The sequence below is a fragment of the Anabrus simplex genome, chromosome 5 (genome assembly GCF_040414725.1).
Source record: "Anabrus simplex isolate iqAnaSimp1 chromosome 5, ASM4041472v1, whole genome shotgun sequence".
Taxonomy (NCBI): Eukaryota; Metazoa; Arthropoda; class Insecta; order Orthoptera; family Tettigoniidae; genus Anabrus; species Anabrus simplex.
This window is the reverse complement of record NC_090269.1, coordinates 185,915,100-185,927,831: the sequence shown is the minus strand read 5'-3', so window position 1 is coordinate 185,927,831 and position 12,732 is coordinate 185,915,100. Positions and strand designations below refer to the sequence as shown.

The following is a 12,732-nucleotide window of genomic DNA, read 5'->3' as shown; positions in this document are numbered from 1 at the left end:
ATCTCCCAGAGTTTCTTCACATTTAGAAAGCAATCGCATCTTCCCATCTGCTCTCAGATGGAAATGGGGTCATTTTGAAAACCACCCAGTTTATATATATCACCTTGTAGAAACTGTATCAGGTTTATTAACATAAGAGGCAAACAATTTCTTGTAATTGGTAGGTTGACTTATCACTGTTCTCACAAAATTCTGTGACTTTTTCTATAAAAGTCTTTAGTATGTTGATATAACTTCTACCTACTCCCAGTATGTGTTTTTAGGCAAGTACATTCTGTAATTAGTAGAAGTGTTAATGTTCATAATATTATATACAGTTGAGTCATTGTAGTACCTGTGCATTTCAAGTTCTAGGTCAGTAATAAATTTACTATTTTAAAACATTTTAAATTTTAAAACATTTTAAATTTAATATACTGCATTATCAGAGAGTTTTATTAAAATATGATTTTTGAAGTATAAATGTCTTGGAGTTAAGACACAAGGTAGGAAATAAAGTGTCAGTGTTCCAGCTCAGGAATTTGGCCTGTAGACTGCTCCATGCACCTCAGAGTAGTCTCTTGCACTTCTTGTCTTGCTTGGCAACAATTTACAGGAAATGCATTCGTCATTATTAGTATATTATTTTTTAGTTTTATAACTTCACATAGCATTCTTTAAGATGATTGAATGGCAGTACCAGTACAAAACCAGTAATCAACCTAAGATATTAAAATTTTTGCACTTCCTCAGGAATGTTTGTTGATAGTTTTTATAGCATGTTAGTGAAATACTTTTTTGTGTGTGCAGTAGAACAGGAAAATTTATTTTATAATATTGGCAAAAAATAATATAATTTTCTTCCTGCTTTCTTATGGAGATTTTCTGGTTTTGTAACTTTTTTCTTGTCTTGGTTTAAAGATAACTCTGTTGTCACATAAACTGCAAAAGATTTAGGGTTAGAACTGTTGACATGACGAATATACATGTTATCTAAAATGTTAATTTAGAATATTATGTACTGAGTGTTTCAAGAGGAATATTAAAGAGGAGGCAGTAGTGAGTAGTAAACCAAGTATAAAGATATAAACATATGTCCAGTTTTTAATGAGAGTAAGGTTGCAGCTGCTTGAATTGTTTGCATACAAAAATTATAAATTACCATATAAAAAATTGGTAAGTACACATAAATGATTATTGATACACAAACCTAATGCAACAGTCCACAAATCCACAGTCAAAAATCTCACCACTGACTTCGGTGCTCTTTTCATCTCTCTGACAATTGTATGCAAGACTTTGTAAATTGTCTTGGGTTTCTTTTATGAGAGCAGCATAATTCATGATGTAAGCTTACCTGTTGTGTTTGTTTTCTCTGTGAATTTCACTTCTCATCTGTCCCCACAGATAAAAATCTAACTGTCTGGGCACCTTGGAGATAATTGAGTATGACACAATAGGTGATACATGAGTGTTAGATTTAGATGCTCTGCCATCTTATGGATAAAATGTGTGGGTGTTCCATCATACTTAAAGAAACCCAGGGTTGTAACCAAAGGAGCCATTTCCAATAATGGCAGGAGCTTATTTTACAGTGTACACACAGCAAGTTCAACCAGTGAATTGTCAGTCACACTTTACCACTGTCGGCAGCCCTGAAGATGGTTTTCCGTGGTTTCCCATTTTCAAACCAGGCAAATGCTGGGGCTGTACTTGAATTAGGGCCATGGCCGCTTCCTTCCCACTCCTAGCCCTTTCCTGTCCATCATCGCCGTAAGACCTGTCTGTGTCAGTGCGACATAAAGCAACCACATTTACAGAGAAGCTGTGTTGAAATTTCTGCAATAGCATTCAGAATTTCGTTAGATCACTGGCATGAGTTATAACAGTTTTTACTGTCAGAAGTGACAAATACATCATTGATGATGAGGTGGCTAGTTCAGCAGAAAAAAAAAGAGTTTGTTGCTTGCTACCATACCACTGCGAACTTAATCTTATCGAAGTGGTATGGGTACAAGTGAAGAAGTACAGTAGAAGTCCGTTATAGCGAGAATTCATAACGGCGAAAAATGTACCCGCTATAGCGGATTGTCGTTATATCCGTTCTTTCTGTAAAAGTCTGGAAAAACCCCACACACAATACAACCGGTATGCAACAGCGATCCGTATGTTCAAAACGTGCGTTTTCGCAGATTTCCATACTACTGCTTACTCGTAAGTTATTTTTTAATTCTGAGACAACGTGTACGCGGATGTTCAGTTTCATTCTGAAGAACTGGAGTAGTATCACTGGCTTCTATGGCAAACTTTTCAGTTTTCTTATTCATACAGAGTCACCTAACCTAACTTAATCTCATATGGATCATGAAAACATATTTGAAGCACCAGTAATGATAACCTTTTCGCTATAAATTTCTCGGGAATACCATTTCCAAAATTTGACCAGACACGAGAAAATACAGTGTAACCTCATCATGCACGTTCCTCATTAAGATGATTTCTCGCTTATCACGTTGAAAATACGGTCCTGATTCACGTCTTATTAAATCTATTTAAAATACCTCATTTATCTTGTCACAAAATTCAATATTACCGCCAGTAGATCACATTTTTCCCAGCCCTAAAATTATTCTTTATAATCCTTTGTGAAAGGAACGTGGTTTCCAACACAGATTAGAGCCCTCATTACAGGAGGCTGGTCGGGGAAAGTTACACGAAAACAGGAAAGGGCCTTAAATTCCAGAACTTTAGAGAGTAAATTATAGTTTCAAGAAGCAAGCCATTAGCCTCAAGAAAGTTCAGAATTGCTCTCCGGTTTTCATTGATATTGCTGAATAACCCAGTAAGCCTGTTTGTGCTTGTAATTCGCATTCCATTCAGAAGGTAGAAATGTATTCTGTGTTGATTGCTGCAGTGAAAGGTAGCAAATACACAGTTCAAAAAAATTAGGGGAACATGTTTTATAATGTCTGGTATTTGAACGTTAATTTGGTAGATGGGATTCTAATGGTCGTACAGCATTCCTTGAGACCTTAGCTACTCAGCGTATGTCAAATTGAAGTTATACTCAATCTGTAGGCGTAGCCATGCATTAAACTGTCAGGTGACCCCTCAAAACAAAGTGAATAGCGGTGCATCCGTGTGTTGTTGTGAGGTACACTCACTACTATGGTCATTTGAGCATGTGCGTAAACCAGCACATTCCATGAGACATCTTAACGAGGTTCAAGTCGCAAGGGTCGTCATTTTGATCCAGGAAGAATGGACTTTTCGTTGTGTTGCTGTGTATCTCAATGTATCTCCGTCAGTTATTCACCACTTGTGGAATCGCTACAATGAGACCGGCCAGTTCACAAGGAGGGTTGGACAAGGTCGTGGACGCATGACCAATATCTGAAAATCTGTGCGTTGCGTCGTCGTCAGCAACTGCCAGAGAACTGCAACAAGACCTCAGGAGGGTCACTGGAGTCACGGTGTCTGACCAAACAGTAAGGAACAGGTCAAGAGAAGTGTCCTTACGACCGAGACGTCCTATTCGAGTGCCCCGTTTAACGCAGCAACATCGCGCAGCTCGCCTTCTGTTTGCCCGTACCCACGTCAACTGGCAACTTCGCCAATGGAGACCTGTGTTGTTCACAGACGAGTCCAGATTTCCCCCGACACAGCGAGATGGACGTAAACATGTATGGAGACGCCGTGGTGAGCAGTACATGCTGAATGTTGTCCAGGAAGTTGACCGATTCGGGCAAGGTTCTGTGATGGTGTGGGGTAGCATCAATATTGATGGCCGTATGGATCTTGTCATCGTCCGCGGTAGTCTTACCGCTGCAGGGTACATTGAGCAGATACTGCTACAGCATATGTTTGATGTTGCATATGATGTTGGCCCTGAATTCGTATTCATGCACGACAATGCCAGGGCTCATGTAGCGCGCATCACCAGAGCTGTCTTGTGAGAACTGGACATCCAAGAGATGGAATGGCCAGCAGTGAGTCCCGACCTTAATCCCATTGAGCATGTATGGGATAAGCTTGACAAAAGTGTTCGTGGGCGTCCTGTTCCACCAAAGACTCTCCAAGACCTCAAACAGGCTGTCATTGAAGAATGGGACCTGATGCCACAACGTGACCTCCTTCGACTTATATGGAGCATGCCACGTAGGTGCCAAGTGTGATAAATGCTCATGGAGGACATACACCATACTGAAGCTCTCCAACTGTGATAAAAATCCAACCTGGAGGACTGTTATCACTTTGTTTTTGCCCCTATTTGGACATTTCCGTTTGTGTCCTGAAAATGAACGCGATTCCATCAATGTTTTGTATACTTCAATGGTAAAGAATAAAGGTTTAGTTGGTAATATACCTGGTTGTGAGGTATTGTTTTGTGGAGCATGGCATACATTGAAAAACATGTTCCCCTAATTTTTTGAACTGTGTATTTGTCATATGATAAGACTACAGAAGGATTAGAACATAATCGTGTGAAGTTGACTAGCATAGTGCATGTTTGTCTTGTGATAGCCCCGTTACAGATACTGCAAAAGTCGTGAAATAGTTTATTAATGAAGACAAATCCACGAAGTGGGCAGGTATCTGCATCTTTCAGTGGTGGCGTGTATGTTTAAACTTGCACCGTTGAGTTTCGACTCGAGTCGATCGAAGTGTTGTCACATTCAAGATAACGGTCAAAGGTCATTTCTCTCGCACATGGCCAGGTTTAACCTCCAGATAATCATAACCAACTAGATCCCTCGCTGCACTCCTTATACCGGCCTTTACATTCGCTTGTGAAGCCCGGCATAAAGCTGTAATTGGAAAGTTTCACCACAATGCCGCTGGAGCACTGGCCTCCTAAGTCACTGACAGGAAGCTCTATAGTAAATTACTGCATTTCCAGTTTCATTTATATTGTGTTACTGTAAGTGTTGGTAATGTGTTCACAATGAGGTGTTTGTTGGCTTGTTGTTGAGAGTTAATAGTTATGCGCTAATTAGTTTATTTTTAATTGTGTAGTGTGGTTATTTGATTTTTAAAATTGTGTTTACAAATCTTGGGATATGTGATATTGTTGTGAGCCTTTTTATACTTCGAATATCAATTTTCTGCCAATAAGAACAAGTGTATTGAGTGACTCAAACTGATTTCTCGCCGTAACTTCGTCCTAAATAAGAATTTTAATTTATGCGCTAAATCTTTTTTTATTTATTGTGTAGTGTAGTGATTTGTTTTTCTTTAACTCGGTTTGGAAATATTGTAACATGTATTGCTGTATGCCTTTTTGTACTTCGAACAGGGAAAAGAGCAAAGGGACACTTATTATTTCACGAATTCCCTGTAGACCAGGACTAAACTAAGGAGTGGCTCAAAGCTATTTCTCGCAATAACTTTGTTCGTAACACTAATTCTGATTCTTCTGTTGTCTGTAGTCTTCATTTCAGGAAATCACTTCTAAAGTTTTTGCATTTTTCAGAAATCATGTATTGCCTCCAACTACAACTAACAAGCTGACACAAAGCTCAGAACACTATGAAAAAATTATCTGATCAATTCTGATATTGTTGAGATTGAGATTTACTTACGAATTTATTTTCAAATGTCAGTTTCTCTGTAGAACAGCTAGCATAAAGTGGAGATATTGCTGAAGGAGAAATGACATTAGAAGCACAAGGATGACTGAAACACCTATGTTTGTATTATAGCTTCCTACAACCACCCTTGAATTAGCCCTTTCATCTTAGTTTTCCGTTTCTGTTTTCAGGTAGTTATTACCCCTCAATTTTCTTTTATTGAATAATCCTTTAGGTGTAGTCATATTTGCTAAATGACAGCAACATAACACATTCTTTCGAAAATAATCTGAACTTTAACATTTAAATGCTGACAAGTGGGAACCATTATTTTCTCACTGAATATTTATTGAAAATTCTAGTGCAAGGTATGAATGAAATGTAATCTGAATCTATATATATTGAAATTAAAATGTAAACATGTTTGAGTCAAAATATTTGTTATTCATGCACCAAATATTTAAGTAGAAAAAATAAGACTTTTATGTTTTGACCACAACCCCTTTCCTAACAGCAGCACTTGAAGAATTTTCAAACTCTAATTAAACAGTGACTTTTAATCTCCATATTAACATCAGAAGACAGTATTGTGGTAAGTTCTGCTATGTATCTAAATGCTAAGGATAATAAAAGTAATTACTACTATTCCTCATAGTTGAGGAACATCAGTTGGACTACTCCATCTCCCCGCAGTTTCATTTTATGATGTTATTGTGGCAAATATCAATGAAGTTAGCCTTTAGGATTAGTCATTTTAACAGTATTAGTCAACGTAACATACCCCTTCATTCCTCTAAATCAAGAAAAATTGGCAATTTAAGTCAATATCAGAACGTCAGGTGGATTACACCACTTCTCTGCAGTTTAATTTCACGATATTATTTTGTCGAATATCAATGAAAGTAGTCTTTAGGATTAATAATTTTTACAGTATTAACATATGTAACATTCTCCATACCTGTAAATTACGATAAATCGGCAATCAAATTCAATATCTTTTCCATAGAGGAGTAGGCATGTCCACCGCAAAAACTTAGGCTGCCAGTGCCACGTGTCGAGCTATGAAACTACTCCGATTACAGTGCGTGGACCCGATTGTCAAGGCCGGTAAGGAGCTAGCTACAGCAACGCATCAAGTCAGCCGTGAAATAATTTATGGTCGAAGACTGTGATCTGCAATAATGCCCTGATACTTTTACGGAGCCCCACTGCAAATGTTTTTATATTTGTTGTCAGGTATTTTACACACCTTTTAATACACTGTTTTTATTTAATAAGGCTCAATGGAAAAGGTTTTCCTATTTGTTCTCTCGTCTTTTTCACGCCTTTTCATACCCTTATTGCATCTTTAGAAACAGTAGGTAGCCTATATCTTTCACTGTACCCGTACATACACGATGTAAAATGCACGCATGACGGAAAAAACATATCAAGTGTTTATATATTCGTGTTGGATAGTTATTATTTGTGTATTCAATAGTACATTTTCTCGCTTAACACATTATCGTTCCTTGTCCCCTGCAGAAATGCCTAACGAGGTTTTACTGAATAAAATAACCTCCAGAATTAGCCACCCATCTTGAGGTGTATCACATTCTTGTTGAATTTCAGTACATCGTTTTAAAATTAAGCAATTGTTTACTTCCGCCTTTATTTCTAACAAGTTAACTACTGCTATTAGCCACGTTATTTATGCATTTATTACAAAAACATGTTTTCTTTTATTTTGAACTGTGCTTATAGAACACCAGTCACTTTCGAGTTCAAATGTCAACGAGAGATCTCGCTAACACACATAGCGAAAAATCTATACCGAAGGTGATCGATCGCATTCATTATAATCGTGGAGTGCATAAATATTGATAATGGAAAAAATTATGCATGCTTAATTGCTTGTAATAATGGATGCATCAGTGATAGGGTTCTCGCTGTAACCGAAGGATAATACACAGTTTAGTATAGGGATTTTCAAGGGAACGAAAAAGTTGTCATTATAACAGAGTTCTCGCTATATGCCGTACTCACTATAGCGGACTTCTACTGTATATAAAAATTAATGTGTCATTTAAAAAAAACAAGAAATGTGGAATTTAGTTTTGGCTGCATACCAATACGTGACCTAACAAAATTAGGCAAACTATGTGGATTGCACAAAGAAAATCGAAAGTGATCTCTGGAAAGCAGACTAGATTCAAAATGACAAGGAACAACAATTTTTGACACATCTTGTCATCTTTATCATCTTCTTCTACCTTTTTTGATATACCGCTAACTCGTTTTGATTCTGTTGAACCTGATATATCCATGGACATGGAGGAATTTGACAGAATAACACCTCTATGTGAGGATATTCAAGGGGCCTAAAGATATGTAATGTATTTTAACTACGAGGGTTGTGGCAAAGGTCATTGCAACCATTTTCTTTCTTGCAGATACCAGCCCAGCTAGAAAATATGACATATACAGATGAAAGGACGAGGTGGGAACTGCATGTGTGGACATTGTAGAACATGCAAACATTGTGCTTCACATATTTATTACAGAAGTGAACAGGACAATACTGGTTTCATGGTGCAAAATAATTACAGCCAAGCACACATACAGTTAACATGATAAAACTGAGTCTAAAGGCCCTCAGAGTATCGCCTGCAACATTCACCACATGTTGCTAACTCTGTGTGAGGCACTGAATACCATGTGCATCACCATTTGCTGCACTATTTGTGAATCGGGTCGTCTATTGTCGCACAGCATTGGCAATGTCCTCTCTTGTTGCAAACTGCCTACCACGTAGTGGTTCCTTTACCTTTTGTATGAGATGAAAGTCACAGGGCGAATATTCAGGAGAATACGGCAGGTGCTCCTATTCTTCCCATCCCCAGCATTGCAGTTGTTGCTGTACACACTCTGCTTTATGTGGTTTTGTGTTGTTGTGCAGTATGATAGCACTGTCCATAAGATCTGGACATTGCTCTCAAATGCCACGTCATACCTGTTGCACCAGAAAGTCCCTGTAGTACTCTACGCTCACTGTTCTGCCTTATGGAACGAAGTGGCACACAATAACACCGCTGACATCATACGCAACGTTCACCATCAATTCCACGGGGGGAAGGATTCTGACGGAACTTCTGCCGCCTTGGTGATCCGTCATGTCGCCCCTCTGTGGACTGACGTTTCAGTTCCGGTTCATATGTCCTGGCCCAGAATTCATCAATAGTGATTATTTGCAACAGGAAGTGCTTGCCATCTTGTTGCCAGCGTACTAGGTGGTCGGAGCATGTTGCATATCACATCCACCGTTGAACTCCCGTCAGTGCATGTGGTACCCACATCGATGTGATTTTGCACAGCTGCAGCTCTGTCTGCAATATCCTGTGGATGGTGTGTTTCTCAGTGCCACTTATCCTCTCTAACTCCAGTAGCGTCCATCGTCTGTTTTCCTCCAGGAGCTGTTCGATGATGGCACATGCCATGTTGGTCCATACACTGACAGGTCATCCCGAGTGTTGCTGATCACCGGTTGCTACACATCCTGGGTGAAACTTTCCTACCCACCATGCTACTGTACGATATGGGAGGGCATTACTCCCAAGAGCTTCCACCAATTCATTGTGATATTCTCTCTCATTTTTTCCCCAGAGAACAGCTGTTTTGATGTATGCACACTGCTCAACACGGGTTACTTCCATCTCGCACGACGCTTGCCACACAACTGATTTCACAGTGCTATCTGTGCTACTACCACCAATCACAGAGCCGTCTGTTGTTGTGAATACACACTATGCCTGCATAGCTTATAGCAGTTTGTGATCTGTTCACATATCTGCAAGAAAAAGAATAGTAGTATTGACTATTGCTCCAACCCTTGTATTACTTCATTAATCTCTACATATGAAAGCCAAATACCATTCACTGATCACTGCATCTCCAGATCCAAAAGACCTAGACGTGCACACTTTGGAACTATACTCAGTAAATTCAAACAGTTGTAACTCCACATTCAGTGAAAAGTGAATACATTTTTATGACCTTTTTATTTGGAATTGTCCACATTACTGCCTCCCTGAAATACTATTACACCTGAGGGATCCTGTATAGCCAAAAGTTTGCTGTAAACTGTATTTTGGACCTTTTAATGAAAATCAAAATACAGAAAATGTCTCTTGATAACAGAAATTATTAGAGAACAAGATCTTTCCAAGTCTTATTTTATTTTAAGGGTTTCGGACTTTGTGATCATTAAGACAAGGAAAAAAATGTTGGAGAAGGGGCACAGGAGATAACTTCTTGTAAAATGATTGTTTCTAATATGAATGGAAATATAGTCTGAAATAGTTAAAGGTTTATAATACTGTCTGGCAAAGCACAATGACCATGTCAAGGAAATTACAGGAGCTTGTCTGTATTTAGTTTACACTCAGTGTATTTAGTTTTGATCATGTACAGTGGCCATTGCAATATTTACCTCATGCATGTAGAAATTGAGAGAATAACAAGAGTTTAAGTCCTTGGAGCCTGCACCATTTTCAAGTCATAATTGTTTAGAAAATAGCTGGGTAATTTCCATTTGAAACCAGTATCCTTGAAAATTTTCTGTTCCTCTGTACATTCTCACCCCATTTTAATCTTTATACAAGATTTTTTTTTTCTCATATCCAAATACTACTATATACAGGTGATGTAAAAAGACATGTACTTCCAGAATGCCTGTCTCCTGCTACACTAGCCTAAACAGGTTGTAGTTCTGTTTGATAACTTGTTTCTGTTGTTTCCTTCAAACAGGAAACAACATTTAGGTCATCCTTCATTGTGGTTTTTAAAGCATGTTTCTGTTAATTTTCTTTATCTGACTAATTTTCATGGACTATCTCATTATAACAGAGTGCGTATGTATGGTGTTCATTATTTTGTGCCGCCATGATTTGTGGAAAGTAGGGGCAGTTAATTTCTTTAAACCAAGATGAGAAAGAGAAATTGTTGGTTATTTATTTTGCCTGTAGTAACTGATTATGTTTTTGTGTCTTAAACTTTGTGTGTTTGGCAGCCTGAATGCACGCCGAAGTATGCTACAGATAAACAGTCTTGCATATCAGCATCAACTTCAGCTCCTGTAAGTAGTGTAGTGCTTTTTGCACGCAAATTTGGGTTACGAATGTCTTCATCCTTGGCTTATCTTTGTATTTGTGAATTTTACTTGTTTACTTATACATTGTAATTTTCTTTCTTAAATCAGGAAATATGCCTACACTTTCTAAAGGGAATAAATAGTATTTCCAATCACCTCCTGACAGGTCTGAATTCATTTCAAATTTCATAGTGTATTGTTTTATGAAAGATCCTGCATATAATACTGATAATACGTAAAGAACATTCTGGTATTGGTGTTTCCTAGGTTCAAAGATTTACATTCATTGAGGAGGGGTGTACTTGGAATCTTAGACTATATGTGCTTATGATAGCAAAGGTGCCACAATAACTAATGTCACCGCTAAGGCTACTGAATATGTCTTCTCATCTTTGTTGACACAGTGGTATTTACACATCAGAGCAGTGAAGAAACACACAGAATCTAAATTTCTCAACCATTTACAAGACTCCAAACACAAATCCAAACACATAAGCACAAGCCTGGAAAAATATATGCCTGCACACATACACTCACACACTAAAAATATGGTAATATGGTAGCTGCTTAGTATCACGAAGTATGACTGGAAGTTGGAACGCATAAATTGAGTGTACAATTGTACAGTATGTTTGGCCATTGGTGCATATCACACTTAATTTTAAGGTGGGTAAATGTAAATATTGAAGAAATCACTGTGAGTCATCCTTCCCCATGGTGCTACAGCAGTCTGAGTATCATGTTGATCTGATGTACTAACCTTAACTAGGTTCTGAAATATGTGAGATTCAGATTTACTGGCATGTAGGACGAAATTCTGTCCTCTTGATGTCACCGAAAATCATAAATGTAATTAGTGGCCGGGCTCAGACGGTTGAGGCACTGGTCTCCTGATGCCAACTTAGCAGGTTTGATCCTGGGCCAGTCCAGTGGTTTAAAGGTGCTCAAATACGTCAGCCCCATGTCGGTAGATTTACTGGCATGTAAAAGAATTCCTGCTGGACTAAATTCCACCAGTTTCGCATCTTCAAAAACTGTAAAAGTAGCTAGTGGAATGTAAAGCCAATAACATTATTATTGTAATTAGTTGGATATAAAACCAATACTTAAAAAAAAAAAAAAAATCTTGGACATTAAAACAATTTCAAGGCAATCTTGATTTATTTTTTCCTGTTCTTATCTAGAGTCTAGTTTACAGATTACAGTACTCCTCATATGATCTCTCTATAGATATACATGTAATGTATATTTATTATAACATAGTTTGGATGAAGACCTTCAGTACCCAAACCAGTAAGTGTAAGCTTAATTCACTCACCTTTTGCATGTTATTTCAGGTGTTAAACATTATCTGCAACAGTAATTTCATGTTCAGTCGGTATTAGTACTTTAATAAAGTATGTAATTTAATTGAGTATGTACTGGATACTGGATGATCTTATTCAGATTACCCATACCGTTAAGGAAATAATTATATTTTAGGTAATAATAATAATTTGTAAATTATATTAATGAGACTATTAAAAATCTTCATATTTAACATTTAAAACTTTTTCATTAAAATTATTATTTCTTAAATCCAGAAAAATACCGGATTAGCAGAGTAATTGTTGATTTATTTTAGAACTAGGATTTCTTTGGTTGGAATTCTCTTGTACTTTTGTGTGATAATATTTGTTGAGTGATGTTTGTGAAGTACAGTATGAGGTACAGAAATTATTCAGGCTAGAGTTTGGATTGATGTATTAGAACTTTTATAAAGAGATACCATTCCAGGCTTTCCATGGAGTGAATATGATGTTGATGATGATGCTTGTTGTTTAAAGGGGCCTAACATTGAGGTCATTGGCCCCTATAATATGAGAAAGAGAAAACAACACTCTGAATAGCTGGTGGAAGTTTTCAAAAGAAAAATCTGGATTCCCAATTCTATTGTGGAGCATGAATTTTAGTGTTTGGAGAGCAGTTTCATCTTCATTCTTCCTGTTCCACAGAAACCTGCACTATTTGTGCATGGAATCAGTGATAGCATTTGAAATCTCACTCATTAACAAG

General features: G+C 37.6%; 1 protein-coding gene across 2 annotated transcripts in view; it reads left to right on the top strand.

Moving 5' to 3' along the window:
• LOC136874428 (uro-adherence factor A) overlaps window positions 1–12,732 on the top strand; it is a 209,331-nt gene that overhangs the window by 78,406 nt on the left and 118,193 nt on the right. For both annotated transcript variants that reach the window (XM_068227588.1, XM_068227587.1), the window contains exon 6: window positions 10,597–10,662. In XM_068227588.1, coding sequence (XP_068083689.1) covers window positions 10,597–10,662 — 66 coding nt within the window. The remainder of the gene's footprint in view (window positions 1–10,596; window positions 10,663–12,732) is intronic.